This window comes from Oryctolagus cuniculus, chromosome 5 (assembly GCF_964237555.1).
Source record: "Oryctolagus cuniculus chromosome 5, mOryCun1.1, whole genome shotgun sequence".
Classification (NCBI taxonomy): domain Eukaryota; kingdom Metazoa; phylum Chordata; class Mammalia; order Lagomorpha; family Leporidae; genus Oryctolagus; species Oryctolagus cuniculus.
This window is the reverse complement of record NC_091436.1, coordinates 148185262-148201237: the sequence shown is the minus strand read 5'-3', so window position 1 is coordinate 148201237 and position 15976 is coordinate 148185262. Positions and strand designations below refer to the sequence as shown.

Genomic DNA, 15976 nt, shown 5'->3' with positions numbered 1-15976 from the left:
TGTCTTACGCTGTAAGTAAGCAAGAGATGTGTTGTTCAACTACCAAGAGAAATAAAAAGCATAAGTGAGAGCAACAAATAAACATAGAAATTTATAACTCCCTCAGAACTGCCAAGGTCCCACTAAAAACATTCTTTTTTCATGCAGAAAATTGTGCTCACCATACCTGACACTGCACAAGTATGTTTACTGCAATTTAATATCCACACAAGCAGGAGAAGAAATTTAGTAATTCTTCAGCTGAAATGAATTGACAGCCAGTGTTAGGAAAACTGCAGACTCCGCAGAATCAATAAAAGCTGCTGGCATCACAAGGTAGTGCTTCTGCCCAGAAAACATCTCACAAAGGTCAGGTTTACAAACCACCAGGTAGCTGTATCACTTTCACATCTTTCCAGGGCTATTAAAATTCCATTAAACAACCTTCCAAAACTAACTAGCAGTCTGTAAAGTGCGCCCAAACCATCCCAGGGACAGATCAACCTCAGTTTGAACTCACAAAACAAACCCTTGGTTAACTTTTGTCCCCTTGTCACCAAAAATTGTTTGCAGAATTCTGTTTAGGTAAAGAAAGAAAAAAACGGGACGGGCGCTGTGGCATAGTGGGTAAAGCCACTGCCTACAGTGCCGGCATCCCATATGGGCACTGGCTTGAGTCCTGGCTGCTCCAATTCCAATCCAATTCTCTGCTATGGCCTGGGAAAGCAGTAAAGAATGGCCCAAGTCCTTGGGGCCCTACAGCCACGTGGGAGACCTGGAAGAAGCTCCTGGCTCCTGGTTTCGGACTGATCCAGCTCGAGTCATTGCAGCCAGTTGGAGAGTGAACCAGCAGATAGAAGACCTCTCTCTGTCTCTGCCTCTAACACTGACTTTCAAGTAAATACATAAATCCTTTTTTTTTAAAGTAAAAAAAATAAAACAAAATCAAATACTCATTTATTGATATCCATAAATATGGGCCGAAGTAGATAAACCATTTTAGTTAAATGTTAGATATGCTCCCATTATCAGAAAATGGTGTCCCAAAGCAAATTCTCTTCCCGTTGCAAATCCAGGAAGGCCACCATGACTAAACAGTTGGCACCATATAATCAAGCCTGTGTTACGAAACACAGTACTCAATGGCGTGGAGAAGCAGAGGAAACTATGTGCCTCGCGTGCACGTTGGGAAAATTCTGTATTCTCATTATGGGCCCCAGATCAAATAAGAATTTCAGCAGGCACAATCAGATCTAGATTAGCCTCTCACTTACCATTTACTGAGCACATACTAAACCTTTATCCACACTGCCGAATCTGCCTGACCCTGAACTATTCTCCACTTAGTATCCCAGCCTCTGAAAGTATGGATTGCAGGAAAGGAGGAAACGTGTATTCTTGGGGATGTATTATCAGCCTCTGGGCAGGGACGTAGGGCTGCCTACAAATGCAGTGCTGCAAACGGCATAAACTTCATCACTGGCCTGTTTGATTTCAAAAGCAGATGGATTTGCACTCAATCAAAACAGAACAGGGACACCTTAGGACCTTGAAAGAGAACACAGAACTCCGCTGTCCATTCAAACCAAATGCCTGGCCCAGAGAATGAGGCTTACAGTGGAAAATGGGCAGGCTCCACATTTTTGAATATTACTTTTCTGATTCTGCTAAAAGTTTTAAAATGCATCCCTGTAGAGATATGTCCATCAATTACACCCATGTGCTATATATACTATTATTTATAACACTAAGGAACAGTTAAAGAAAAAGAAAATACAAACACACACAAATTCTAGTGTTTGTTTCCTGAACTCAGATGTATTGCCTCACAAAGCAACTGAGGGTGTGCAAATGCCTAAGCCATTAGGCTCCAGCAACAGCACCCAATGGCTATGCAAGTGGCCTAGATCACCAGTGGGTGGCCCTATCAACCATATCATCTTGGCCTCCCAAGAAATCCTTTTGGTGTGTTATGCTTTTCAAGGCCTGTCTGTAAGATCTAACAAGAAATGCCAAGACAGATGGCCTTGAGAAGCATGGTGAGTTGGAGTGTTACAGGGCTGCTGCTGGGAGCCTACTGCATCCCTCAGCTCTCATGACATGAACTCCCGCGTGGAAACTCTTCCTCATCTAGTGCCAACTGGGTTCTCCTCCTCCTTCTAAAAGACAGAGAGCCTTCAAGAAGTTTACAGCCAACAGAGCAGCTTGATTTCAGAAAGCACATTCGTGAGCATGGTTCACTTTCCTATGTTCCAATTTCCCACCAGGGTGTGAATTTTCTTTCTTATCTGTTTTCCCAGAGTCTTATTATTTATTTATTTATTTTGACAGGCAGAGTTAGACAATGAGAGAGAGAGAGACAGAGAGAAAGGTCTTCCTTCGGTTGGTTCACCACCCAAATGGCCACTACCGCCGGCGCACTGTGCCGATCCAAAACCAGGAGCCAGGTGCTTCCTTCTGGTCTCCCATGCAGGTGCAGGGCCCAAGGACTTGGGCCATCCTCCATTGCCTTCCCGGGCCACAGCAGAGAGCTGGACTGGAAGAGGAGCAACCAGGACAGAATCTGGCGTCCCAACTGGGACTAGAACCCGGGGTGCCAGTGCTGCAGGCAGAGGATTAGCCTAGTAAGCCTTGGCGCCGGCCCAGAGTCTTATTATTTTATACATTATTTTATATTTCATCGTATATTCATCAGTTGTTTTGTACAACACAACACAGTGAAGACATAAACAAAATTCATCTGTAAAGCATCCTTGGGACCACGTCCTGTTTCCACAGCAAGGATAAGCTGTTTGTTCAGTTATCAGCAAACTTCACCTGTTCCCCCCACCACAGCTGCTACAGGCAGAAGTAATCCACGACTGATTGTGATAACCGGTTGTCTGTCATCACAGTTTTTCTAAAGCATGGTTCTATTAGCAGAAACATGAACTGCTTCTAATACATGCACAATAAATATTTGCTAAATGAATGGCTAAATATCTGCGTAGTTCTCATGGTTACTTTGGGTAAAAAGCCACTCTTCAGTTCCTGTCCTAAGTCTCTAGCATCACAAGAACTACAGGATTCAGAACGGCATGCAGAGTTCACCTCCAATACTACATACAATCCAGTGGAAGAGGCCAACAAGAACTCTGTACTAACAGAGTCTGACAAAGATTAGCAGAGAATGTGCCAAGTTAGGGAAGGCAGAGGGGCAACACCAGTGTTGTCAATTAGCTGTCACTGCCCTAGACATGCGATGATGGCTTTGGACAAGTGTTCAGCCCAGAGATGAAGACATCACTTGAGATGCCTGTGTGTGAACCCTGGCTCTGACCCCAACTCCAGTTTCCTGCTAATATGCACCCTGGGAAGTAGCAGGTGACGGCTCAAGTACTTGGGTCCCTGCCACCCTTGTAGGAGAACCAGACTGAGTTCTGAACTCCCAGCTTTGGCCTGGCCCAGCCCGACTGCTGCACACATTTGGGTAATGAATCCGCAGATGAAAGTTCTCTGTCTCTGTCTTTCAAAAAAACAGCAAACATTTTAAACATTTAAAAAAGAAAAGACAGAAAGAATGTAGGAGAGAAAACCTAACCTATACCAGCAGATTCTAGCTGGATCTGACAGTTCTGGGAAGGACCTCATTGGATAAGCACCACCTCTACTTGAACGCTGCAGGGCTGCCTCTACACCTTGAGTTTCACTTGAAGAAAGGCTTCCCTCTGATGCTAAGACGATCTGAACAGCGCTTCCAGAAACTCAGACATCCGAACGGGCGAAGGCCAGGTCAATCACACTGCTTTTGCTGGGGAAAGCAAAGGACTAATAATCTCCGGAATGAAAATGGTTAATCTCGGCCTCTTCAAGCTAAACAGATCCAAAACTAGCAGGGGTTATGTATCGTGTACTTTACCTTCATCTAGCTCGCATATAAAATTCATTTTTAAAATCACATTTTGATATTATATTTGGGGCTATTTCCAGAAGTAACAGCCATGTAGAGATCTAACTTGAATTCCATATATAAACTTCTTTCTAACATATTACTCAATGCTTCTTAGGAAATGACATATGAAAAGGATTTTTCCTAGTATTTAGAATCTAGAAACACATGGAGCTGTTACGGCAAACCATCTACTCCCCTTCATGCACTCATATCAAGTTATGCAAATCATCATATTACCCTATTCTTTTGGAGAGCCAGGACTCACCAGTTGGTAGAATTATCTCCTCTTTCAAAAACACAGGACAGCATTTTACACAGCTTCTACTTTCATGGTCTATTACATACAATCATTTAATGTAAACTGCCTCAAATCCCTTTTGGAAGTTGACAACGTATAACAAACATGTAAATTAGCATCATTAATCCTATAGAAGAAATGGATTTCTCAATTTTATTCGAACATAGCACAAATGAAAAGATAAGGAATTAAAGAGACATTTAATTTAACTGCCAAATAAATTAATAGAATGCAATTACTGGCCTCTTTTTGATCTTGGATCAGAATCATTATATAGCAATCAACATGAGAGGTGATCAAATAATGCACACAGCGCAAGTGAGCAATCTGAAGCTTATACATAAGAAAATCAAATATCGCTCGTATTCATTCCAAGTCAAGGGGGGGTAGAAAGCACTGCTTTTCAGGTTCATTTCATGATTAATCTTATACACAATGGGCAGTACCACTGCGAGTCTTGAAATGAAGAATACATTTAAAAAAAAATTCCAACACTAATACTGAAATCACTAGGCATCAAGAAATTTCCTCCTGGCTCATTTTAATTCATTTTACCTTTTCATAACCGGTTTATGCTGCTTATCTTGCGGGAGCTTTTCAAATTTATGAGGGAGAAAAAAAAAAGTAGCAACACACAAATGAGATCTAGAAAAGCCTGCGATGGCTATGAAAACAGCTCATCCATCATCTCTACATTTTGATTCCAGAGACAGCAGTGGAAGGCATTTCCACACCACTCACCCAGCACACTTAAAAAGGGCTGCTCCAGCACTTGCACAACTGAAACTGATTGATTAGCTGCTAGAGAAAAATCAATACAAATATCCTGGAAAACACTAGCTTGGAAATTCATCCTGGCCCCAACAAAGTCCTGGGCACTGCTTGACATGTTTTTCTAGATATCTAAAATGCAACCATGTCAAAGCCAACAACCCCAACACCCACACACAGTTAATGCCAGGAATTTTTAAAACCTGTATCTCAGCAGAGGTGAGGAAGGAAGAGGGAAGGATTCTCGGCAGTTCCTAGGAACACGGCATGACAAACAGAAGTGCCTGGTACATCCTACACTCAGCAGGCAGAACTAGCCATAAAAATGAAAGGCACACAGCGAAGGTAAAAACAGTCGATGAAAACATCCAGAGAGGACTAGGTTAAGTGAGAAAAAAAAAAAAAAAAAAGCTAGGAAATCAATTAAACACATTCTCCACATATTCTCTCTCTCTCTCTCTCTCTCTCTCTCTCACACACACACACACACACACACACACAAAGATGCTTTGAAAAATTCATGGAAAAAGGAAATTACAAAATAAGTTTATTTGTACAAAACAATTCTGAAATCCATTTACATGAGGGGACTTCAAAAAACTCATGGAACTTGGGTATCATGAAAAACTATGCATGGATTTAAAAATGTGATGGCAACTAAATAAACTTTTCTTTTAATTCCATTTTCTCACAAAGATTTTCAGGTCCTCTTATATGTGTGAGTGCACATCATTTAAGAGAAACTAAAGTTTCTATTTAAAAATATTTTAAAATTTTATTCTAATGTTATTCATCAAAAGTTAACGGGGCCAGTGCTGTAGCATGGTGAGTAAAGCCACCGCCTGCAGTGTTAGCATCTCATATGGGCGCCAGTTGGAGTCCCAGCTGCTCTGATCCAGCTCTCTGCCATGGCCTGGGAAAGCAGTAGAAGATGGCCCAAGTGCTTGGGCCCCTGCACCCACATGGGAGACCTGGAGGAAGCACCTGGCTCCTGGCATCAGATGAGTGCAGCTCTGGCCATTGGGGGCAACAGAGGAGTGAACCAACAGATGGAAGACCTCTTTCTCGATCTGCCTCTCCTTCTCTCTCCATGTGACTCTGATTTTCAAGTAAATAAATAAATCTTTAAAAAAAAAGTAAGATTTCTGTCTCAATTTTTGAAAACTGAAAGCACAAGCAACTCACTTTTAGCAATTAGGGAAAACTTTTGCCTTCAGAATGTTTCACGATTACTTTTAAATCTCTTCCCACTACATCTTTACCTTCGGGTTAGCCCTAAGTTTCACTTCATTTATTAGACAAAAAACAAAAATTTTATAAACAGAAAATGTTTGATAAGCATGCTATTCACAAAAAAATTGTGGCCTTATTGTATATTCTATCATATGCTACCCAGTCTGTGTCAATCTCCATTCTACGATCAGTTTTCGAGTTGCCATAGGTTTTCCCTGATCTGAGGTAACCGAGTACCTAAAATTTGATGTACTGGAGTGAAATGGACATTCTGACATCTGATGATTGTTTACAGTCTTTGTCTCTTCCACTGAGGAACAGTGATTTTTTTTTCTTCATACTATTTCTTGTACTCTTTTACTTAGTGTAGGGTTAACTATATGATCACTAAGTAAACTAAAAATAGATCTTTGTAAAAATTAACAGTGGCAATGGAAGAGGGAGGAGGAGGAAGGTTTGGAACATAAGCATGAGGGAGGGTGGGGGGAAGTAACACTAGGTTCCTAAATCTGTATATATGAAATACATGAAACTTGTATAACTTAAATAAAATTAAAAAAATAAAAATAAACCAAAAGAACCCCTTCCAAAAAAATGATAGTGATGACGACAACGATGATGATAAACGGACAAGTGTTTGGCCTAGCAGTTAAAAAACTGATTAAGACACCCATACCCCTTTGCTTATCAGAGTACATGGACTCAATATGTGGCTTTGGCTCCTAATTCCAGCCTCGCACTAACACAGACCCTGGGAGGTAGCAGGTGATGTCTGGAATAGTTGGATCCTAAAACCCACATAGGAGAACCTGGCTGAGCTCCCACTTCCTATCTCCAGACCCAATCCAGTCCCAGCTCTGTGGTCACCTAAAGAGTGAGCCAGCAAATAGTGCTCTCATTCTCTCTCTTCTCTTTCTCTGTCTCTCAAATACATTAAAATGTTCTTGTTTTCTTAAATTGAGGAAAGAAAGGAAATGTCACTTGAATGATGAGAAAGCTAACTTCTACCAGCAGAGTGGCTTTGACCATAGAACTAAAATTTAGTGGTAGTGCATAAACTTGCCGTTTTAAAGTAACTTTTCATAGAACTATGTTTGTTTTTCATTACAGAAAAGCCAATCTAATTATGGTACAATACAGAAATTAATGGTTTCTGGAACAAAACATATTCCTAACATCCCAATTATTAAAAATTAAATATGCAGGGCTGGCGCTGTGGCACAGTGGGTTCAAGCCCTGGCCTCAAGTGCAGGCATCCCATATGGGCGCCAGTTCAAGTCTCAGGTGCTCTTCTTCTGATCCAGCTCTCTGCTGTGGCCTGGGAAAGCAGTGGAAGATGGCCCAAGTCCTTGGGCCGCTGCAGCCACGTGAGACCCAGAAGAAGTTCTTGGCTTCAAATCAACTCAGCTCTGGCTGCTCTGGCAATTTGGGGAGTAAACCAGTGGATGAAAGACCTCTCTCCCTCTCTCTCTGGCTCTACCTTTCTAACTCTGTCTTCCAAATAAATAAAATAAATCTTTAAAAAAAAACTAAATATGCAAGTCACAGAAATATGAAAACAGGGTTTTCTGTTGTATTAACATTTATAATTATCTTTCACAATTTAAAGCTCAAACTGAGGCAATCTACATGATCACTAAAATTGCAAAGTCTTTTTTTTTTTATTTGACAGGTAGAGTTACAGACAGACAGAGAGAAAGGTCTTTCTTCTGTTGCTTCACCCCTAAAGGGCTGCTACAGCTGGCGCTGCGCCGATCCGAAGCCAGGAGCGAGGTGCTTCTTCCTGGTCTCCCATGTGGGTGCAGGGTCCAAGCACTTGGGCCATCCTCCATTGCCTTCCTGGGCCACAGCAGAGAGCTGGACTGGAAGAGGAGCAACCGGGACTAGAACTTGGCGCCCATATGGGATGCCAGTGCCACAAGCAGAGGATTAACCAAGTGAGCCACAGCATCGGCCCCTCCAAAGTCTTTTATAGACAAAAAATACCACTGAGGCCGGATCTGTGGTGTAGCTGATAAAGCTGCCAGCACTGTGGTGTAGCTGGCAAAGTGCTGGCATCCCTTATGAGCGCTGGTTCAAGTCCCAGCTACTCTACTTCTAATCAAGCTCTGTGCAATGGCCTGGGCCCAAGTCCTTGGTCCCCTGCACCCATGTGGGAGACCCCAAAGAAGCTGCTGACTCCTGGCTCTGGATTGGCGCAGCTCTGGCCATTGCAGCAATCTGGGGAGTGAACCAGAGGATGGAAGACCTGTCTCCTTCTCTCTCTCTCTGCCTCTGTCTCTCTGTAGCTTTGCCTTCAAATAAATAAATAAATCTTTAAAAAAAAAAAAAAAAGAATTCTACGAATTCAATGTATTTAAAATATGAGCTTCCAGGTTGATATTCCCTATGGTGGAAACAGGTTGTAAGGTCATCTTTAGCATGAATCTGCATTTCTCAAATTTACAAAATAAAATGTAGCTGTCCTACTAAAAGGTTTCTATCACAGAGAAATTTTTCATAAAACATGTATTTTGGAAGCAAACAAAACCTATCCTTGATTATCATCATTAAGCATGTTCTAATATTCTCACCCAAAGCGAGACGTCTGGATTTAATTTAAATTCCTTCAGTTTAAGTAACATGTGTTCTTCACAATACTGACATGGCCAAATATGTCACAGGTTATCTCAAATTCATACACAAACAACAGAAGATGTTACAGTGGTGAGAAAACCCAGGCTTGCAGAGATGAGACACCCTGTTCTGATCATGCAGCCGGTAGGCAACAGAGCACTGCTTCCGATCCAAATGCCACCTATAGCAAAGAACACCAAATACTTAACCACTTAGCGTTTTCCTGAGCACACTGACTCAACCAGCAAGCTGTGACCTCAATCCTTTAGTAACAGAAACACGAATCAATCAAGTGAGCTCACCAGTCCCAAAACCGGGCTTCAGTTTCAACTCTGATACACAGACAACAAAGCCTCCAGAAACACTACACACCAGAAACACTCCTGATGGGGAACAAAAACACAAATATATATGTGCTGCTGCTGACAGTCACCCTCTAACACTTCTTCCATAGACAGCCACTCCATTTCTGCTAATTCTTCTTTGAGTCACTCAGCTCAAATCACTCAGCCCAACGCCCTTGGATATGACAACATTAACTAATAACAAAAGATCTACAGAAGCTACTCTCTGCACCTCTTGCTCAGAGGGCATTTCTAGAGGAACGTGAGTTACATTGGCTGTCTTTGGGAAAATCCTGTAATTGGTTTATAAAAACCATGTTTCTGTCTTCTCTCTCATATAAAGCCATGAAGCAACAACAACCAAATGTTAGCATCATCAGGTAAGTTCAGACATGAAGGTGTGAAGAAAACACTTCTACTGCCTACTTGTGATTTATAGCTTTATTTTTCAAATAAATTTTCAAGTAAAATTAAACAGGAGATATTTTAAAGTTAAATGAAGTTTTACTTAGAAAGCATAGGTAAGAGGCAGGTCTTTGCAATTAATACTCCATGTGGGGAATGGGGGTAGCATTGTGGTGTAGTGGTTAAAGCTGCTGCCTGCAATGCTGGCACCCCATATGGACACTGATTCCAGTCCTGCCTGTTCTACTTCAAATCCAGGTCCCTGCAAATGTGCTGGGAAAGCATCAAAAGACGGTCCAAGTGCTAGGGCCTCTGCCACCCACATGGGAGACCTGGAGGAAGCACCAGGCTACTGGCTTCGGCCTCACCCAGCCCCGGTCATTGCAGCCATCTAGGGAGTGACCCAGTGGATAGAAGATTCTCTGTCTCTGCCCTCCCCCCACCGCCCCAACTCTGGCTTTCAAAGAAAATAAATAAATAAATAAATAAATAAATAAATAAATCTTAGGGGGAAAAAAAAGACTCCGTTTATGACAACCAAATCCCATATCCTATATTAAAGTGACTGTTTTGAGTCTGTGCTCCTCCACTTACATTCTAGCTTCTTGCTAATGCACACCCTGGGAGGCAGTGGCAATGGTTCAAGTATCTGGATCCCTGCCATCCCCTTGGGACACACAGATTGGGTTCAGGGGTTCTGGCTTTGGCTAGGTCTAGCCCTACCTGCTGTGGGCAATTGAGGAGTAAAATCAAGAGATGGAAGATCACTCTCTGTTTCTCTGCTTTTCAAATAAAATGAAAATAAAAAAAAAAATTTAAAAATGCATAATTGAAAAAATAATTTGCGTGTCTTCTAATTTGCTGCATGTAGTATACACACACACACACACACATTTTATATTCCCATTATCCAACAGATAGAGAAGTCAAGCACCAATTAAGAATGGCAGTAAGGACTGGCGCCATGGCTCACTTGGTTAATCCTCCGCATCATGTATGGGCCAGGTTCTAGTCCTAGTTCCTCCTCTTCCAGTCCAGCTCTCTGCTGTGGCCCGGGAAGGCAATGGAGGATGGCCCAAGTCCTTGGGCCCTGCACCTGCATGGGAGACCTGGAGGAAGCACCTGGCTTCTGGCTTCGGATCGGCGCAGTGCCTGCTGTAGCGGCCATTTAGGGGGTGAACCAACGGAAGGAAGACCTTTCTCTCCCTCTCTCTCACTGTCTAACTCTATAAAAAAAAAAAAAAAAAAAAAAAAAGAGAGAGAGAGAGAATAGTAGCAAAGACAGCAGGTTTTCAAAAAACAGTATGTTGCTGTGCAAATCTGTGCCCCTTTGGAAAACACTTAACGTAATTATCTTCTAGGAAAGACAGCTATCCAGGCTTTTCCTCAGATGAAACAGAAGCCTTGCTCTAAAAAGAAAACGATGACAAGAGTCAGTGAGTTTCCTTTGCTTCTCTTTCAACCCTAGTAGAATGTAAATGGAAGACAGAACTGAACTAAGAATATAAAAGAAAAATATTGTTGAGAGGCATCCATAAATCAACGAAAGGTATGCTTCTTTCTATTAAAAGGAAAGTTCCAAATTCATATTGATAAAAGCTTTAGGCAGACTAAATGTGTTTGGAATTTATACTCTCTGAGATTCAGGGTCTGACCTACTAAAAATAGCACTCCAAGAGGCCCGCGGAGAGGAAAAGTGCACTGCCAATAGCTGTGAACCCACAAGATGATGACACAACAGATTATCTCATGTTGGGTGTAAAAACACACCACTGTTGTATGCACAGATGATAAACAGAGAAAAAAGGAAGTCCACGTCAACACAAGTGTGACTCACATGTAAGATAACGCTCACAATGTAAGAGACACCCAGACAATCAGTTTCCAGCAAGTGATGACTCAGGAGCTGGCCACCCCTCACAGAGCGCATTCTCATGAGCACTCCCACCAGGACCACTCTGGTCCTCCTTCAGAGGCGGCCTCCCCCGTTGCTGAAGGGAAATCTACCTTCTCCATCAAGATCCCTGGAAACCCCCATCTGCTTCACTTCCTAGTGGTCAAAAACTGACCAAGGAGAAAGAGTGATCTGAGTACCGACTCAGCTCACAGAAATGTTAACAATTATCAAAGGCTCATAGGTTTTCCTTTACATATTTTTTTCCTTTTCCATGGAGTCCAGAGATGGGTGGTGAAGTTTGAAATATGTCACTTACGAGATAAGAAAATGCAAGAGCAGTAAACGAAGAATAATTGATATCAATAAAATTTGAGTGGTTAAATCAATAACATCTTCTTGTAGGCAAGCTGAAATATTTGTAAATTCCTCAGAACTCTAAAGGCATCTAAAGTGAAGTATTACTTATAATTTATTAAAAAGATCAATTTCACACATAATTTGAGGAATTCTTACCTTGAAAAGACTGTTTGGCTCTATCTACAAGTTCATCAATCGGATAACTGGCCAAATTTCCTCTGGCATGTTTAGTTTTGCAGTAGGTACAAGCGTTGAGACACCTGTTGAAGTGAGAGCAATAAATAAGGATCAGGATTACAGAGCGCGTGTATTTAACAAAGGGAGATCCCCAGACATGCTTGGTAGTGCTATTAGTAACATTTGCTTAATTTGTATGATACATACAAAAAATAAATATCTACCATGTTTCATATTTACTTTATTTCCACTAACCCCAGAAATCTATTGTTGTTTCAAACTTCCACTATTCAGGCTGTACAAATCACATGTTATCTTCAGGACACATGTCCAAAAGGAACCAAGTTTATAAAGGCTTTTAATGACTAATCTGAAGAAACTCAAATCTCACATTATTGTTTTTTGATTTTTTTTTTGTAAACCACTGACATTTCTTTGGCCCCCTAAAGCTAGAAAATTGCAGTACCGCTTTTCTGTATATCAAACTCGGACATGATGAAACAGACTTCTTTAACTTAAAACTAATGATGTGAGAATAAACAGGCCACATGGCATTCTCACAGGAAAACACACCCTTAGAAATTTTCTGAAATGATTTTTCACTCTTTCAGATCTGAAAAAAGCAGTTTGTTTGTTTGTTTGACAGGCAGAGTGGACAGTGAGAGAGAGAGAGAGACAGAGAGAGAGAGAGAGAGAGAGAGAGAGGTCTTCCTTTTCCATTGGTTCACCCTGCAATGGCCGCTGCGGCCAGCGCACCGCGCTGATCCGAAGTCAGGAGCCAGGTGCTTCCTCCTGGTCTCCCATGCAGGTGCAGGGCCCAAGGACTTGGGCCATCCTCACTGTACTCCTGGGCCACAGCAGAGAGCTGGACTGGAAGAGGAGCAACCGGGACAGAATCTGGCGCCCCGACCGGGACTAGAACCTGGGGTGCCAGCGCTGCAGGCAGAGGATTAGCCTATTGAGCTGCGGCACCGGCCAAAAAAAGAAGTATTAAAACACATCCAGTGAGTGTGTTCTGGGATTCTATTAATCAAATTAAAGAAGTAGAATGACAGCATTAGCTTTAAAAAATTTAAAAAAAGAGGTCTTTCCCAATAGGTTTTAGACACAATAAGAATTATCTTTTCAAAACTGAAATGTGCTAGAGTCTACTATTATAATAATTGTTATTATAATTTTAAATATAATTTAAATAAATTTCATACAATAAAATAAGAGTCCTATGCCCAAAATATAAGTCACAACAACACTGAACACAACAAATAGGAAGATCTCAAAAGTGATTCAATTGCTATACTGGGTAGCAAGGTTTTTAAAATACAATTCAATATTCAAATGAGTGTTTGAAAATTTCATACCAAGAAAAAGTGAACCTTCAATCACTGAACCTGACCAACGTGAGATTTTGTTAATACATGACTTTAAAGTATATACAATCAGTGTATGCAGCAGTCAAATGTGCAATGCTTAGTTTTTGATCATTTTCTCGTGGAACCCGCAAGTCAAGTAATATATTCATTGTGAAATCGTGTGTCACTGTTTTAACCAACAACATGATCTTAAATTGCTAACTCTTCCACCTAAGCAATTTATATTGTTTTTTTTTTTTTTTTTTTTTGACAGGCAGAGTGGACAGTGAGAGAGAGAGACAGAGAGAAAGGTCTTCCTTTGCCGTTGGTTCACCCTCCAATGGCCGCCGCGGCCGGCGCGCTGCGGCCGGCGCACCGCGCTGATCCGATGGCAGGAGCCAGGAGCCAGGTGCTTTTCCTGGTCTCCCATGGGGTGCAGGGCCCAAGCACCTGGGCCATCCTCCACTGCACTCCCTGGCCACAGCAGAGGGCTGGCCTGGAAGAGGGGCAACCGGGACAGAATCCGGCGCCCCGACCGGGACTAGAACCCGGTGTGCCGGCGCCGCTAGGCGGAGGATTAGCCTAGTGAGCCGCGGCGCCGGCCTATATTGTTTTAATAAATATAAACTGCGGCCTTGGTCACATGAATAGAGTTCTTAAGCTTTCTCTTTACAATCCCATCCTGTTTGCAACAAGGGGACAGAAAAAACTCTTCAGTTGTTCTGTCCTTAGGAGGGAAACTCACTTTTATTCAGACCAGACTGAATATCATACTCTGTGACAAATGTACACATGTTTTACCTACATTAATGATCTCATTTGACCCTTCCAGAGTTAGGTTACTACTTATATTTTTTTTTTTTTAAGGGAAAGGGTTTATTGACAGGGGAAATCTGACAGGCGGGAGGAAAGGGGCAAATTAGAGAGAAAGAGGGGGCAGTCGAGAGAAAGATGAAGAGAGAGAGCATGTCGGAGCCAGCACTGTGGCGTAGCTGGTAAAGCTGCTGCCTGCAGTGCCATCATCCCATATGGGTGCTGGTTCGAGTCCCAACTGCTTCGCTTCTGATCCAGCTCTCTGCTATGCCCTGGGAAAGCAGTAGAAGATGGCCCAAGTCCTTAGGCCACTGCATCCATGTGGGAGACCCAGCAGAAGCTCCTGGCTTCTGGCTTTGGATCGGCGCAGCTCCGGCTGTTGTGGTCAACTGGGGAGTAAACCAATGGACGGAAGACCTATCTCTCTCTCTCTGCCTCTCCTTCTCTCTGTGTGTAACTGACTTCCAAATAAATTAATTAAAAAAACGGGGGGGGGGGGGCACTGTGGCACAGCGGGTAGGGCCACTGCCTGCAGTGCCGGCATCCCATATGGGTACTGGCTCAAGTCTGGCTGCTCCACTTCCAATCCAGCTCTCTGCTATGGCCTAGGAAAGCAGTAAAAGATGGTCCAAGTCCTTGAGCCCCTGCACCCATAGGGGAGATCTGGAAGAAACTCCTGGCTCCTGGCTTCAGATCGGTGCAGCTCTGGCCGTTGTGGCCATCTGGGGAGTTAACAGGCAGATGGAAGATGCTCGCTCTCTCTCTCTCTCTCTCTCTCTCCCTCTGTGGCTCTGCCTCTCTGTAACTCTGCCTTTCAAATAAAATAAATAAAATAAAATCTTAAAAAAAAAAAAAAAGAGAGAGCACATGTTGGGGAAACAGGTCCTGTTAGATCTTTGCCGGGGGTAGGGAAGTGGGACCAATGCATCCCACTGGGGTGGGGTTGGAGCTGAAGCCTGTGGTAGGGCCATTTGGTCACCTTGCTTCTTGCAATGGCAGTGAAAGCTAGAGCAGAGGATGGTGTCCAGGGTATACACTGTGCCATAGATAAGACTGCACCATTTTACTAACATTCCCCACTACTGCCTACATCTTACAGACAACAATCTACCTCCAAAAACTGCTCAAGGCCACGTAATAGCTGAGACTTAAATCCAGGCTTGTCAAAATTTCAAACTCCATGGTGTTTCCATTCCGAACCACCTCCCACGGTAAATGTGTGTCAGACTTCCTAGCTATATATCAAAGCAAATAGTAAGACAGGAAATCATTCAGCACAAGATACAAAGCTACAGACGGTGCACATTCCAAGATGTGGCCGGTACTTGTCCTGTGTATGAAGCTGCGTATGTGAACTGTGCTTTTCTCTCTTTCATTCTTTGGATGTCTCAGAACAAAAGATCTTTTAAGGTTGACTGGTGAAAGCCAAAACCAAAATGGGATACCTGCTGAAACGGAAGGGAGACAGAAACTCCTGAAGGACCCAGGCTGCTGTGAGGCAGAGATAAAGCCTGCACACCACACCTCCTGATCTCAGTAACCTGGCCACAGGCCGAGAAAGACCTGAAACCTCCGGAGCACAGGGGGGTTAAGTACTTCATTGCACAGTAACACCCTGGGAGTCTTAAAAGGCAACTACGGCAGAATATCAGTTTTTAAATTGTTATTTATTTAAGTTTTATTTGAAAGGCAGAGTGAAAAGAGATAGAGGGAGAGGTATCTCCCATCCCCAAATGCCCACAAATAGCCAGGGCTGAGCCAGGTCAAAGCCAGGAGCCTGGAACTCAGCTCAGGTCTCTCACACGG

General features: G+C 42.7%; 1 protein-coding gene across 3 annotated transcripts in view; it reads right to left on the bottom strand.

Moving 5' to 3' along the window:
• CDKAL1 (CDK5 regulatory subunit associated protein 1 like 1) overlaps nt 1-15976 on the bottom strand; it is a 729763-nt gene that overhangs the window by 382841 nt on the left and 330946 nt on the right. For all 3 annotated transcript variants that reach the window (XM_008262511.4, XM_051855824.2, XM_002714231.5), the window contains one exon: nt 11988-12091. In XM_008262511.4, the coding sequence (XP_008260733.1) occupies nt 11988-12091 (104 nt within the window). The remainder of the gene's footprint in view (nt 1-11987; nt 12092-15976) is intronic.